Source organism: Antrostomus carolinensis, unplaced genomic scaffold (genome assembly GCF_000700745.2).
Source record: "Antrostomus carolinensis isolate BGI_N321 unplaced genomic scaffold, ASM70074v2 scaffold19908, whole genome shotgun sequence".
NCBI lineage: Eukaryota > Metazoa > Chordata > Aves > Caprimulgiformes > Caprimulgidae > Antrostomus > Antrostomus carolinensis.
Window position 1 is genome coordinate 3,148 of NW_010333944.1, and position 14,134 is coordinate 17,281.

The following is a 14,134-nucleotide window of genomic DNA, read 5'->3' on the forward strand; positions in this document are numbered from 1 at the left end:
AAACATTCCATTTCATGCAGAAAGTTGACAATAAATCACGTACCCAGTGAGCACTGGCATCAAACTAAAGCGATCACCTCGCAAGGAGCCTTTCAGCCCCCAGGGCCATGCCACAGTGTGGTGCAGGGCACAACGGGTGCTCAGCCAGGGCCTTGTCTGTGACCCTGCCTGTGCCCCGTGCCCCACAGCATCTCGCTTCTTGCCTTCTCTCCTTCCAGGCTGGTGTTGCTCAAAAACCACACAGCGCCTCTCCTGACTTGTAGCCCACAAAAGGGGCCATTTGCTCATTCTGTAAAACCATCTCACTGCCTGTACCTATGCAATCACATAACGAGCAAGACATTGTTGCCAGCAGCAGCATACCATGCACAGAAACACCTTTTTTTTTTTCACATTTATTTATTTAAAAAAACCACCCTGAATTTGAAATACAGAGTAACCGGAAAAAAGTCTCACAACATAGTAATAAAACATCGTTATTCCCTCTTAAATATAATCTCTAAGACTATAAGCCTATAATTCCTGTTAAATCTCACTTAATTGAATGGTCTTTATAGGCTTTCCTTACTGGAGAATGAACACTGAATACTGGCTTCAATAAAACATCAGGAAAACAGTAGTACAGAAAATAAATCACAAACTTTTGGTACCTCAGGAAAACGTTGCAGAACCTGGTGGAGGCACAACAAGCAGCAGGCGCATGCTTGCGCAGGACACCAGGAGCGGGGCCAGGGGCTTCATGTCCCCTCCCTCCCAGCGGCTCATGGCTGGATGACAAGGATGAGGTGACCACACACAACGCCAGAGCCTGGGCCTCCTCAGAGTGGAGGAAAAGAGAGACAGGGCAGGAGAGGCTCTGGGAGCAGTGCTGCTGCCATTGCCCCCCAGCTGGGACCCTGCTGCACCTCTCAGCTATGGCTCCTGGCTCAGCCCACGGGTGACACAAGCCATGCTCCCCCTCTGGGTTCTAGGTGGATTGAACTAAAGCTAAAAACCACAAGATTTTTCCCATAAGCAGGTAACTTCTCACTCAACCAGCTGTCCCCTAAGCTGAAGAAGTCCTGCTGCAAACAAAGGGAAATAGACAGTTAATGGGGTGATGGAAGAAGAGCTCCTGAGGGGCAGGTCTGCTAGTCCAGCTGAAATGACAGCTGGAGAAGAGTCTCATGACCTCCTTCAATTAACAGTGTCCTGTCCTGCAGGGTTTGCTCCCCATCTTGATGTTCATGGTGCCAGTCCATGACAGCACAGCTGCCCTGTGGAACCAGGGCTCAGGCAGAAGGTGCATGGTGCTGCTCCCCAGCCAGCCTGGTACACGCTGCCTTCTCACCAAGGGATGGGAAGCCACCAGGCCCAGCTGAAAAACATCTCAGAAATGAACATAAGGGAGAAACTGTGGGGTAGATTAAGTGAAAAAAGTGCTCTGCCTTCGGTGCCTTTTTATTGTCATGTAACAGGAAAAAAAATTGTCAGCTGTCCCCTAACTCCCCTCCCAGTTAACTGTTGCATAATTCATTCAAAAATACTGATAGGACAAACCACAATATTTTATGGAAAACTTCTTTTACACTCATCAGTTCCTGGAGCAAGACAGGAGAGGTAATGAAATACATTCCCTGACACCTCCTGCTAGCAGTGTACAAAGCCAAATTGTCTTTCCAGACACTTCCCGAACCTACACATGTGACTTTCCAGCAACTTGTCTATATTTTTCACTTATCATTTTTCTCTCAGTTGTACCTTGTCTTCCTGCTGCTTTAATCACAGCCTTCTCCTGCTGGCCTCCCGCTTCTTAGGGGACATGGTGTTGAAGGAGGCAGTATTGAGCGAGCGCTGCTATTGAACTTCTGTGCTCGAATCTTGCCCCAGCTGGTCTAGGGAAGGCTGAGGTGACCCTGTCATCCCCTGATTAACAGGCAAGTCCAGGGCAGAAGCAAAGCGCAGCATCATGTCAATGTACTCTAGCAAAACCCAGCATAAGCTGCAGGAAAATGAAGAACTCTTGAAGCCTGCCCGCTTACCTTTTGGGAATGAAGATACGCAGGCCATGAGCACATTGCTCCACCAGGTGTTGCAGAGCATGTTGTGCCCTGAAGACAGCAGGTCCGTCAGGACATCAACTTGGCACTGGTGCCACAGCCAGGCCAATGTCTCCAAAAGTGGGTCTGGGATTTGAAGTGATGGGTTTTTGGACACCTCAAACCCACCTGCCAGGCAAGGTCAGAAGTAGCGTCCACCAGTGCCTTGGCTGCAGAGCGCCTTGTTTGAAAGCCAGGACTCTGGGCAGGGACCTCCAAAACAGGGGCAGTCTGAATCCCCGCTCACTTGAGGACACTGGTTGGCGCAAAGGTCCTCAGCACCCCAGACAGCTGCAGGGAGGGACCAGCACTGGGACACAAGCTGAAGGAACTGCAGTCACAACTGGGCACAGACTGCAGCATTTGCTATGGGTAGGGTGACTCCACAGCATGTAATACTTGCAGAAGATGAGGGGTGCCTATCACAGCCAGAAGTCGCTCTCAGTTCACAGGGTGCTGACAGACACTTGGAAGACCACAGCATATAAATATACCCATGCACAGCCACAATCCACAGTCTCTGGGGGCTGCCAGGAGCACCTAGATGTGGGGCTCACTGATAGCTGCGTTCCTCTTCTCAAACTTCATTTTGAGCTCTGACACGAGAGCATTGTGGGCGCTGCCATGACCTCTCTTCTTCAGCTGCTTGTTTACAAACTTGGGAGTGAGGGAACCGGACACGGTTGGTACCCGCCATCCTGGGTCATCCCCCCTGGGAGCCAGGGTTGGGGGTGGTGGGGGCAAGGGGGCGGTTGGTGGCACAGAGGCAATTTGGATGTTGTTGTTGCTGTTCTCGTTGTGTAGGTTCTTGGCATCATCCTCAACAACAAACTTCTCTGCAGCATTGCCAGGCCTCTTGAACTTCAGCCACTCCATCCTGATTGTCCGGGACTGCGGGGTCTGTCTCTTTTTTATGATCCTTCTTACCGGCATGATTTTGTTGGACCGCTTATTGCGCCAGAACATGGCAGTAGAGATCGTGATAGTTATCAGCACCATTATGCCCATGACACCAGCTAGCACTCCTAAGGCTTTCATGGGGTTATCTTTAGTTTGCATCAAAAAGGCGGCCATAGGCCCTTTGTGAAGAGTCTGTAAAAGAGTACAAAGAAAACACATGACTTACTCTATGGGACAGACAGTGACCCAGAAATTTCATTTGTCCAAAATATGTAACAAGCAGGGCTGACTAGTGGAAGATGTCTCTAAAATAAAAATAAGAGTCAAAGAGCCAGTCCAGGTTTGTAGAATTTAGATGGAGCAGGAGACTAGGCAAGCATTACAGTATTCTGAGAAGGATGACTGCTGAACTCAAAAGCTTACAGGAGCATTACCGCCAAATCAGGATGGATTCCTGTGTGTCACCATAGTTTTTGTTTAATGTGCAAGGACTAAGCAAGAAAATAATTGGCTCCAGGGTCTGCAGCTGTATTGTTCTACTACATTTCAGAGTTAATTTCCTAGCAATAACAGTGTTGAAATCAAACAAAATTTTATGAGCAGAAAATTATCTTTCAAAAACAGTTGCAGGTGATGATACCATTTATAGGACTGAGCGTGGCATTAAAAATATTATGAGAAAACTTCGCTTTATAAAATTACAGTGTACAAATGAGTAGTTAGCAGGTATGTCCTGCATTCTGTTTTCAAGTACTCTTTTACAGACATAACAAAACTCTTTGAGGTAGGGGGCATGAGTGAAGCTAAAAAGTTTTGTTTCTAGAAATAAAATAAACGATAACATAAACTCCATATGGCATATTAAGGACAAATGAATGGCCAGTTCACTTTGCAGCTTGGCACACTGCGCGTCTCGGAGGTCCCCGTATAATTTTGCGGATTTTGCCCTGTGGGTGGAGCCTGGATCTTTTCACACTTTTCCAGTACATGATGGTGGAGATCACCATTGTTACAGAAATGGTGGAAAGGACGCCACTCATGCAAATTCCAAATATTGTCCATGGATGCTTCTTGAGGCCTAAAATATAGGATTTTACCCTGGACTTGATCTGGAAATATCAAAAATAAGAGAAATGATCAACCCTCACATAATTGTATTTGAAAGAGGCCAGTATCTATTGTAAATACAACTAGGGAGTTAGGGTAGAATGTGTATAGGATAGAGAGCACGTAAAATAAAGGCAGCCAAGTAGGCACAGGAGAAGAGACGATTGCAATGACATTAAACTGAATCCAGAAACATTAAAAGAGATTGGGAAGCACATATAAACACCTGGTTGTTCAGAGAATAAAGGGTAGCAGTGCAGCCCATAGATCGCTCTTATTCATGTCATGGTAGTCCACCATTGGACTACATTTCCAGGAGAAGTTCATAGTGAATACAAGGTCCTGCAAAGGACAGACAGTAGTGCTGTGAAAGGCCTGGAGATCCTTCAGAAATGGCACAGTCATGAGTTTGTTTGATTATCAAGAGGTGGTCATAAAGCTACATGTGGCTGTGGAGAGACAGGACTACCCACTGTGCCCCACTCCTCTGCCTCAACTCCAGGAGTCACCCAAACTTTGCATGTCTAGTAACAGGTTGTCTGCATTTTAGTCAGCGGTCTGAGTTCCCAGCTTTTAGTCAACTGGAGGAGAAGGACACCTCTAAAGTAGTAGTCACCATATGTTAAGAAAGGTATAAAAGACAGTGAGTATAAACCTTGTGACTAACTTGGACCTGAACCTCTGACTTTTAGACATTTAAAGTGAGGTCAGGTGGATTTCCCTGTATGACTCTAAACTAGGATGCTCATCTCTTTACTCTCCCCAGTCTGTGGAGGGAGATGACTAGGAATATCCCCAAAGGATGCTTCAGAGTACTTCTTGTCATGCATTACACAGAAATACTATTTGTTTTTCAATCACAACCCTAAACCTAGGGAATATAAATTCACTAATACACACCCCATTGTCTTCACTTCACTTCTGTATTTTCACAATCTACCTCAAACACATTATCCGAGACCACTCTTCCCTTACGCTGAATGTTTCCTATTGGCAAAGATAAATGGGCAAAGAAATGCTATTGAAACTCATGGACCAGATTACCTTACAGGTAGTGAACAATTTTCATCATTTTGCTGTGCAAAGAGTTTTTCCATTATTTAATTAGGAATGGACCTAAGCTAGAAACCAAAAGTAGAGCAGCCCATGACTTTGGTGGAACTTGGATTCACGTTAGCTTTGCTGTTCTGCATTACATGGGTTTTGTGTACTTAAATCCCATCAGGTGACAGAAATTCTACCCTCGCTTACTTAACTTGATGTGAAAGTCTGATGAATTAAGTGTCAGATAAACCCTGCTAAGTAGTACATGACCTGAAATAAGTCCACTTAATGAGTGTTATCAAGATCTATTTTGTAGTGAGGTACTGATGGCTAAATAGTATAGGGCCAACACAAAGCAAAATATGACATACACTTAAGAAGATGCTATAATCTCAGTAATAATTACTTGACTAGTTATTTTAAAACCTTGGATAAATGAGATTAGACAGAAGTATGCGTCTATGTTGCCAGTGTGCAACAGTTGCAGGAGTAAGAACTGACAGAAATTGTGCAGTGAGTTTCAGAACTTGGCTTTGTTCATCTCCCCCTTGTCTCACTAAGTTTGGCACCTGTTCAGAACTTACAGTTACGAAGAGGTGATTAATACCAAAACTAAAACCATTAACAGTTAGCTGATTCAGCCTATATTCTAGTTACTGGGCCTGTACTATACAAAGCTTTGCCTAGGATGAGTCTTGGATAACAACTCCTCTGCATTGTCTGCATAAAAACATAAGGCATTTTGTAAGCATACAGTGGGAGAATTTCTGTTTGTCATAGCCATAATGCTCACAGGACAAAAAGGAAGAATAACTTGCAAAACAAGCCTGGAACAGCATCATCTTAGCCAGCCTGCAGAGAGGCTTATGTAAGTGCATTCATCACCAAAAAGCTTTGCAATCTTGTCTGTGTCATCACTGTGGCCCACTCAGTTAACACACAGACCAGGTCCGAGAGAGTTCTGAGCATCCTCTGACAGTTAAAGTCTGGGAGCATATGGACACCTAAGTTTAAGCACTTTGGCTCTGAGTGTTACCCTCCACATTCAAAACACCTTAAAGTCATTGTATCGATCACCAACAGTACCTCAGAACTGGGTCAACAAATAGTGCCACTTTGTAATTTACTTAGCTGTTGTTTTTTTCTTAAGAGGTGTGCTGCATTTTGAAGAGCACAGATTTTTCTTGTACATATAAACTAAAAGCAGATACACAATGAAATTAGAGCTGGTATGGGATGCACTGTCATATCTCTGCGGGCCAAAACACTCTCTTTCTTAATAGCCAGAGGGGTTAAAAGTAGCGCTGCTCACAAAAGATAATGCTCTGCTGTTGTTTTGCTCTGACTTCACAGTTATAATGAGCACTGGCCCAGAGAAGGGTTGGGGACAATTAGAGGGTTACAGAACGGTGGCAGAAGTTTGGAAGTAGCTAAGCTGTTTGCATCAGCTTTGACAAAGGAGATGTCCAATCCTGGGACAAGAATACAATTAAAAAGATTAAAGCTACTCTTTGGATTAAAAGATGTCATCACCTATTTTTTATGTAACAGGCAAGTATGGTCCCTTGCAGAACCCTTGTGACTGACTGTCTCCTGCAGAGAAGCTCCTCAGCCCAAGTCCTGCTGGGTGCTGAAGTGTCCAGTGTCCAGCAGTCACTGGGAATCGCCAGCTTTTAAGAGGCTGACACATGCCTTTGAAGCTGTTTTATGAGACACAGCACTGTGCAGTTTAAGCATAGACAGATGCCTTCAGGCTGTGTACCTGAAGGGCAGGCTGCAGAAAATGCCCCTTTGCAGCAGCATGTGGGGTTTATTCTTGCCATCCTTCCTCCACAGTGGCTTCCTCCTCAAGAAGCTGAGTTTAGCAAAGAAGATACCTGTATCTCCCTCTGCTACTGAAATGGTGACTTATTTCCTTTGTTTTTTTTCTCTCCTGCCACAAGAGTTTTCCATGTGCAGACATCCACACCTTCTGGCAGCTTCTTAAGAGCCTTTCATAATGCATGGGTTACAGTGAGCAGAACAAGTGGGTGATGTATTCAGAAGATGGACCCAACAGGAGTGTGTGGTTGAGCCATTCAACCATGAGACCAGCTAAGACTCACCAGCTATATTTAGAAGCCTAAGCAAGTAGGCGAAGCTGTTGAGAGCCCAAGCTATCACAAATTACAGTCAACTTGGGCTGTGTCGACTTGAGCAAGTGCATCCATACAAGAAACCAGCTGGTTCTGAGGAGCCCCTTCCACCTATTCAGCATTTCTGGGGTTTTGCTTCAGATTGCTCTAGCCTGATTGCAGGGGTGGACTGCCTGCTAGTGCCAAAGCACACTAGGTGTGCTCTCCAAGCACATTTTTGTCTGAAAGAAGTTCACTTTTGTGCTTGGAGCTATCCGAGACACGAGCCATCCCACAGTACGGGGGATGATCAGGAGATTCACTTCAGAATCCTGATCAGAGGTAGAACACAAGTTGCCCCCTCCAGTACTTATCCCAAAGAGCAGTGCTATCACCATATATGAAGGCTGCATTTACATCACTTTGCAATACAAACACAAGGATGAGGCAAGGCTTCTCAAATCAAATCAACCTTCTCTGAACAACTTTTTTCAAGGTCCATGTAACTATTGGAAGAAGAGGCGAACTGCTCTGCAAATGTGGAAAAGGATGTTTAGTGCCATCAGCAACCACAGTTCCCATGGTTGCAGAATTAGTATGAGAGAAGAGGAGATATCTGCATTAATTCACAGAAGGTATTATTTGTTGAACCTTTCATTAGGGGATTCTAAAACTGAGACTCATCAGCTGTATTTAGAAGTCTAAATGAGTGGCCAAAACTATTAAAAAACACAGATTATGCTGTTTAAACATGGGCTTAAGCCTCAGTCCATGAAGAGATGTAAACACCCCTGTATATTTGCAGAACCTTAGCGGAGTCACTAAGAGGCAGAGGGATCCCCTCCATCAGGCCAGTCTTCAGGAGCAGGAGTGGGAATCAGCTTTCCCTTAAAATCTCAGAAAAAAAGATTTTTGAGTGAGATAGAAGGGTGAAAAAAGAGTGGCTTTTTCAGCATATGTTTCTTATTCTGTTGAGAAGGACAGGAGATTAACAGATGCCACTCAATATCAATTTCCATAAAACCAGACTTAAATTAAAAGGCCTCTGAAATTTTTTACCACTGTATTACTCCAAGAGCAAAAGGTCCTTTTGATGTGCAATACTGCTGAATTTAGCCACAAGTCATGCATCTGAAAGGGCACAGCCTTGTGCTAATTGCAATGGTAAATGTTAATCAGAAAATATGCTTGTTTAATTGCTTGGTGTGATTAACACTACAGGAAACCTCTAGAGGATGCATTCAAAAATATCCTCCTTATCCAAAATCAGTAAGATCTAAATGCCCACGAAACAGTTAACTAAAAGAGACTTTGTACAGCTAGACCACAGAGAGGTGAAATGTACGTTTGTAACAGCCTCTGAGAGTCTGCGTGCACACAATGTTCCAGTACCAAGAGACTGTTTTCTTCACAAAACATTCGCAGTGACTGTGCTGTCTGTGGGACATAAGATGTGACCAAGGGGTTTGTACGCTGACACTGCACCTCACTCACATGGAAGCTTATGTTTGAGAGCGGTTTTTGCAAGGAGATGTGATGCTCTTGAAAAAAAATCCAACCTCAATAATTGCAAGCAATGGACAAAGTAATGGAGAAATGTACGGAAGCTTATGGAGGATGTGACGTCATGTTAGTAGTGTGGAGCTGCTGAAGAGACCTACTCTAGTGCAGAAAGAAGATGCTGTTGCTATATTGGGCTCTGTGTCAGGACCTGGCATGCAGAAGAGCATGGAAAGAAGGGCATAACTGTGTCTGGGAGGAATCCATGTCTTCACAGCCCTCTCTGTGCCCCTGCACAATTTATCAAGAGGGGTGCTTCCTCACTTTGTGCCAAATCTGTACCCCTGGAGGGGGAGAAAGGAAGCAGAGATGGCACTTTGCAGGATACACCTTCTTTCATCAGGTGCTGATGTTGCTTCATGCATTAGAAGAAAATCCAGGAAACTCTTTATCTCAAAGTACCAGCATCAGCTGCTCTAGTTTTCCTTCCAGATGTCCTTCATCAGCCAGTTCAGGGACACAGGGGCACAATCTTCTCCCCCAGCAGAGGAGGTGTGGGGCACCCTCCCTCCCCTCGACACCCCTCAGCCCTGTAACTTACCCCACATGCTAACAGAGAGGTTATCAGCTTGTCCGGGAGGGGAGGGAAAGCTGGAGGGTAGGTGCTGGGGGCCAACAGTGGGGACAGTGCCTGAAGCCACCTGGTGCCAAAACTTATGGTTTCCATGGGAAATAAAAGTGCTAAGCAGTTTATTTCCTTTATATGAGTAAGAATGGCTAAATCTCCAGACTTATCACAGAGATCCAGCACTCGCAGTCCCCCAGCTCCATATGGCAGAGCCTTGCAGCAGCGTGCCCTGCTCACACTGAGCCCTGGCGCTGCAGGGCAGCTTGCATGGGGCGTGCAGCAGGGTTGGCCAGCCCCAGCAGGCAGTCCCACACCAGCCACCTCCTCTGCTAGGGCAGACCCCAGTCCTCCGGCAGTCCTGGTGGGGCAGGGGCTGACCACAGAGCCCAGGAGTCACTCCTGTGCTGCTCATGGCTGTTTACCTTGCCGACAAGCCCAAGTGTTCTCTGCAGACACCTTTTAACTTCCAGCAGACTCACAAGAACTATCATATAAAGGCTCCTAGTAAGGAGTATCAGTGGAATAAAAGGAGACAGAGAAAATGCAGAAAAACTGTAATAGATAAAGGAACGGTGAGTGCATTTTGACCAAAGAGAAGGCCATCTGCTGTCTCTAGGAAATTTGCATCTTTGCCCAGTATGTGTGTGGTCCAGAGACTGTCAGGCTAATGGTGTGTTTCCCATCTACTTTAAAGCCCATTTCCTCCCTGCTGGTACCTACTTAAAGCCATAGCAGGGCAGTTACAATAAATAAGAATCATGCAAGCATGTGCTGCTCACCATAAATTGGTGCTTGTACTTTGGTTGATGTAAAAGTTGGACTAACAGGAAACTCTCAACCTACGTAAGCTATCTTTTAGAGTCTTCTTGTTTCATCTGCTAATAACACTGCAATTATTAAACTCACATCCAAAATGCTATGTCCTTTAAAGCTTTTTTTAAAGCTACGTACTATAGAGTTTTCTCACTTTTCCTATGCCACTTATGCCGACTTGCAACACTGGTCTGATATATTTCACTCTGGCCCCTGCTACTTTCCTCTCAATTTTTGTAAGGGGAAAAAGATTTTCTTCTTCTCCTGAATAAACACAAAAAAATCAGAAATTTGACAGTCAGGATTTACATTTACTCTCAGGAGTCCTAATTTGCACATATCTCTAACAATCAGATGCAAGAAACTCATCTCCCAACCACATTATGCTCCTACCTTTTTAACTTTGCAATTTCTCTGATCAAAATATCTTTAACATCTGTGGCTGTAGAATCCAGCTTCACTATAAGGCTCTAGAAACACTCTACAAAATATTTGCTTACCTCCTCTGTGATATCAATCTTCAGAACTGCTGTGGTACTGAAGGATGGGGAGCCTCGGTCTTTGGCCTGCACCACCACTGACCATATGCAGTCTTTACTCTTTGTGATGTTGTGGATGATGTCCAGGGAACGGATATAGGATTTCAGCTTGATTTCCCCAGTGCTTTGGTCTATATCAAACACATTGGCTGGATCTGCTTGCATGATGGAATAATCCACAATGTTGTTGGGTTCTTCTGCATCTTGATCTATAGCCTGGTAGGGGAAGTGTAAAGAACAAAGATGTTATTGTTTGTATATTTGCCTGAAGACAAAACTCTAAAAGTTTCTGAGCATTCACTTCTGATAGCATCCATGCTGTGAGATGACTAGGCTGTTTTTGTTTCATCTTGGAAGCAATCTCCCCTTTTCTGCTATCAGCTATGCAACATTTTCTAGTGAAAACAGCAGGACAGTTCTTTTTCTATAAGCGATTTCTATTTGAGATTAAATAAAATCAGAGGAAAAACTGAACTGCAAGCTACCTGCAGAATGCAATGGTCCACTCCTGGGGAGTTTCTCACACAGTGTGGGGGACAAATGGGAAGTGAATAGAGAACAATGGGATTAGCTCCACACCATAAACTACAGCTGCCTTAATTTTTCTGCTGTGGTATGTATTCTTAGGCATTGTGTAATCAGGCTTCACTACTTGCATTCAAATATGTATAATATAGGTTGTTCTACTCCTTTGCGTGTGAATTGTTATTGCATTTTTTTTTAACCTCCTGTTCCACACTGGATCATGAATACAATTCTGCAAAGCAAAGGGAAAGAAGTTGTGTGGTTGAACGCAAAGGTGTGGCAGGAAGGTTAAGTATTCAAAATACTGTACTTTCATTCACTCACCTTATTTGGGTGTCTTATGATCACTGTATAATTCATGAACCTCCACAAACTGATGGTTCAAATACTGTAACAAAACTTTATCTTTTGCCTATAGAATTTATTTCTCCTTCTCATCAGTCTGTAAATACTATCATTCCACACTTTAATCCATTTGTTACATGCAAATGGATGTGCAAAATAAAGCCTCAGGAAAAGCCAGTTTTCAGGCATTCATCATGATCCCTGAGCAATAAACAGCAGAGCTGGGGCTTTTCCAAGCACTCCGCTTTCTGACACACTGTGTTGTCTCTCACCTCTATCTTCACGGGTGATCCAATGATCATAGTCTTTTCCTGGATATTTTCATTGAACTCTGGAGAATGGTCATTGACATCTAGCACAGTAATAAACACTTCAGCCAAGCTGTATTTCCCATCTGTGTCCTCTGCCTTCACATAGAAGTTATACTTTGAGTTCACTTCAGCATCTAATACAGCCCAGGGCTGGGTGTAAATTATACCTGTTGATGGGTGTATTAGGAACCTGGAAAAGAAGCATGGAAAGACTTTTGGGTTTTTTGGTCACTTAATGTGTGTTGAAAGTCTGGGACAAAGGTGGGCTCTAAACATTGAAATGCTGTGCTCAAAGATTGGTACTCTTCACCTAAATCCTGTCTGGCTGATGTTTCTGAATCATTGACTCTCCCTATTTTTTGCTAGTTCTTTTAGGCTTGGAAACCAGAGAACTCAGTGTCTGGTGTTTTTCTACTGTGCATTTTAGCTGCATTCTCTGTTAAAGCCTTTATCCTCAATAAATGCTCAGCATGATGACCTTCTCCCAAAATGATTTCTTTGTGTTCCACATTAGGGAACTGCCTATTTTTTTTGTTTGTTTGTTTTGTTTATAAGTACAATGTATTAGATCATGTCCTGCATAAATTAAGATTGACTGGTATCACCTCAATAGCTAGGGGAAGCATGCTGCATATCATATTTAAGCTCTTCGCTTCTCAGAATGGGTAAGAAAAATGGCTGCTCTTAAATCCCTCAAAGTGCAGGGCAAATTATCTCCTCCAAAAATAATGACTTTTCCATAGACTGGCATTGGGATGGAGTGGGCGTTCAGATTTGTTTGTAGCAAATTCAATTCTACACATTTGTAATTACTGAGACACTGTGAAAAGTGTCAGCCAAAAGTCTGGATTTATAGAGAAGATACCAAGCCAGTGTATTCCAACTGTGAGCACAATTGAGAGTGATTGTAAAAGGGGCACTTAATAATCCAGAATCTTCAGTTGTCTTCATTACCCTGTTAAATACAAATACAAGTCTTGATGAAAGTCAAGACCTGGAGGTGAAAAGAGCTGTGCAAACTCTTAGTAAGAAACAGTGCCTCCACTGAGTGCCTCCTTCGCACCAATCCAGGACTCTCATCACCTCCATTTTAATGGAAAAATAGAAGCACTGAGGTGTGAAGAGATTACAGCAGTGTACCCCAATTCCACTGGCAGCTTGGATTTAAGGTTACCAGCATCATGGGTTTATCTCCAACAGTTAACACTATTCCTTTTACTCCAGTACAACTTGTCTTTCTGCCAACACAACTGCATATCCACTGATGTAACCTGTGAGACAGAAAAACTCATGCCTCTAATTGAAACTGTCAAATCAGCATCAGTGTTCACCAGATCTAAAGGTACAAGGGCTAGGAAATCAATCCAGCCTTGAAGAATCATGTCATTCTGGCACAAGGAAAAGAAAAAAAAAAGAAGAAAATCATGTTTAAGATAGAAAAAAAAAGTCTTCACATCTTAATTTCCTCATTCCAACAGCATAAGAACAGTGAGTCTGAGTATCCCTATAACTCCAATCAGAATAAAGTTGCACTCACATTTTTTTTCTAAATCCTTTGTCAACAACGTTCACAAGCTTCTTTGCACCAGCTGCTACATTTTAAATCTAAAAGGTCTGCCTGCACAACATGACCTTTGCCAGCTTGCCTCTATGCAGTTAGCAGGTAGCTTAAGGACTTAGTGAAGAGCTCAAAATAATCCATCCTGGAAATGCTCCCATATGTGTATCCTTCTGACTACAGAAGAAGTTCACCCTTAACATCTTGGATTTTGGACTTTGATCGTGCCTCCTAAACAGCTTTCACTTTAACAAGAAGGGTTCAGCTTTAACTACAGGTGGATAATGTACGGAGAAAAACGGATTCTGGGGATAAGTGCGTGAAAGGCTCATTCGTTTCCAGTATTCTGCCCTGCAGCACCACCGTGTACAGGAGCTGTGCATTCCAGCAGCAAAATCTGAGATGGCCAGTAATACTAGCCATGGCTGGGAGTGCCCAACCAATGGGCTAGGGCAACTGCTGGGATGGAAGCAGTGTGGGAGAAACCAGTGTTTCAGGATGTTCTTACCCCAACACTGTCCTCAAAGACAGGGGGAGGGCGCTAGGCATCATTACAAAATCAAGTAAGCATCAGATGCCCTTCTTCCCTGATGCAGAGCTATTAGGTTTAAGTGTATAAAATGCTTTGAACACCCAATGCAGCTGGCCTCCAAAGGTAAAGTTTATATTCTT

At 43.8% G+C, this 14,134-nt stretch overlaps 1 protein-coding gene across 1 annotated transcript in view; it reads right to left on the reverse strand.

The window, feature by feature from the left end:
- Positions 1 to 2,618: 2,618 nt before the first annotated feature.
- The window catches only part of CDHR1 (cadherin related family member 1), a 47,053-nt gene continuing 35,537 nt past the window's right edge, over positions 2,619 to 14,134 (reverse strand). The window contains exons 15-17 of the mRNA XM_010174056.1: positions 11,866 to 12,094; positions 10,685 to 10,939; positions 2,619 to 3,170 (exon numbers count right to left, since the gene is read on the reverse strand). Coding sequence (XP_010172358.1) covers positions 2,619 to 3,170; positions 10,685 to 10,939; positions 11,866 to 12,094 — 1,036 coding nt within the window. The remainder of the gene's footprint in view (positions 3,171 to 10,684; positions 10,940 to 11,865; positions 12,095 to 14,134) is intronic.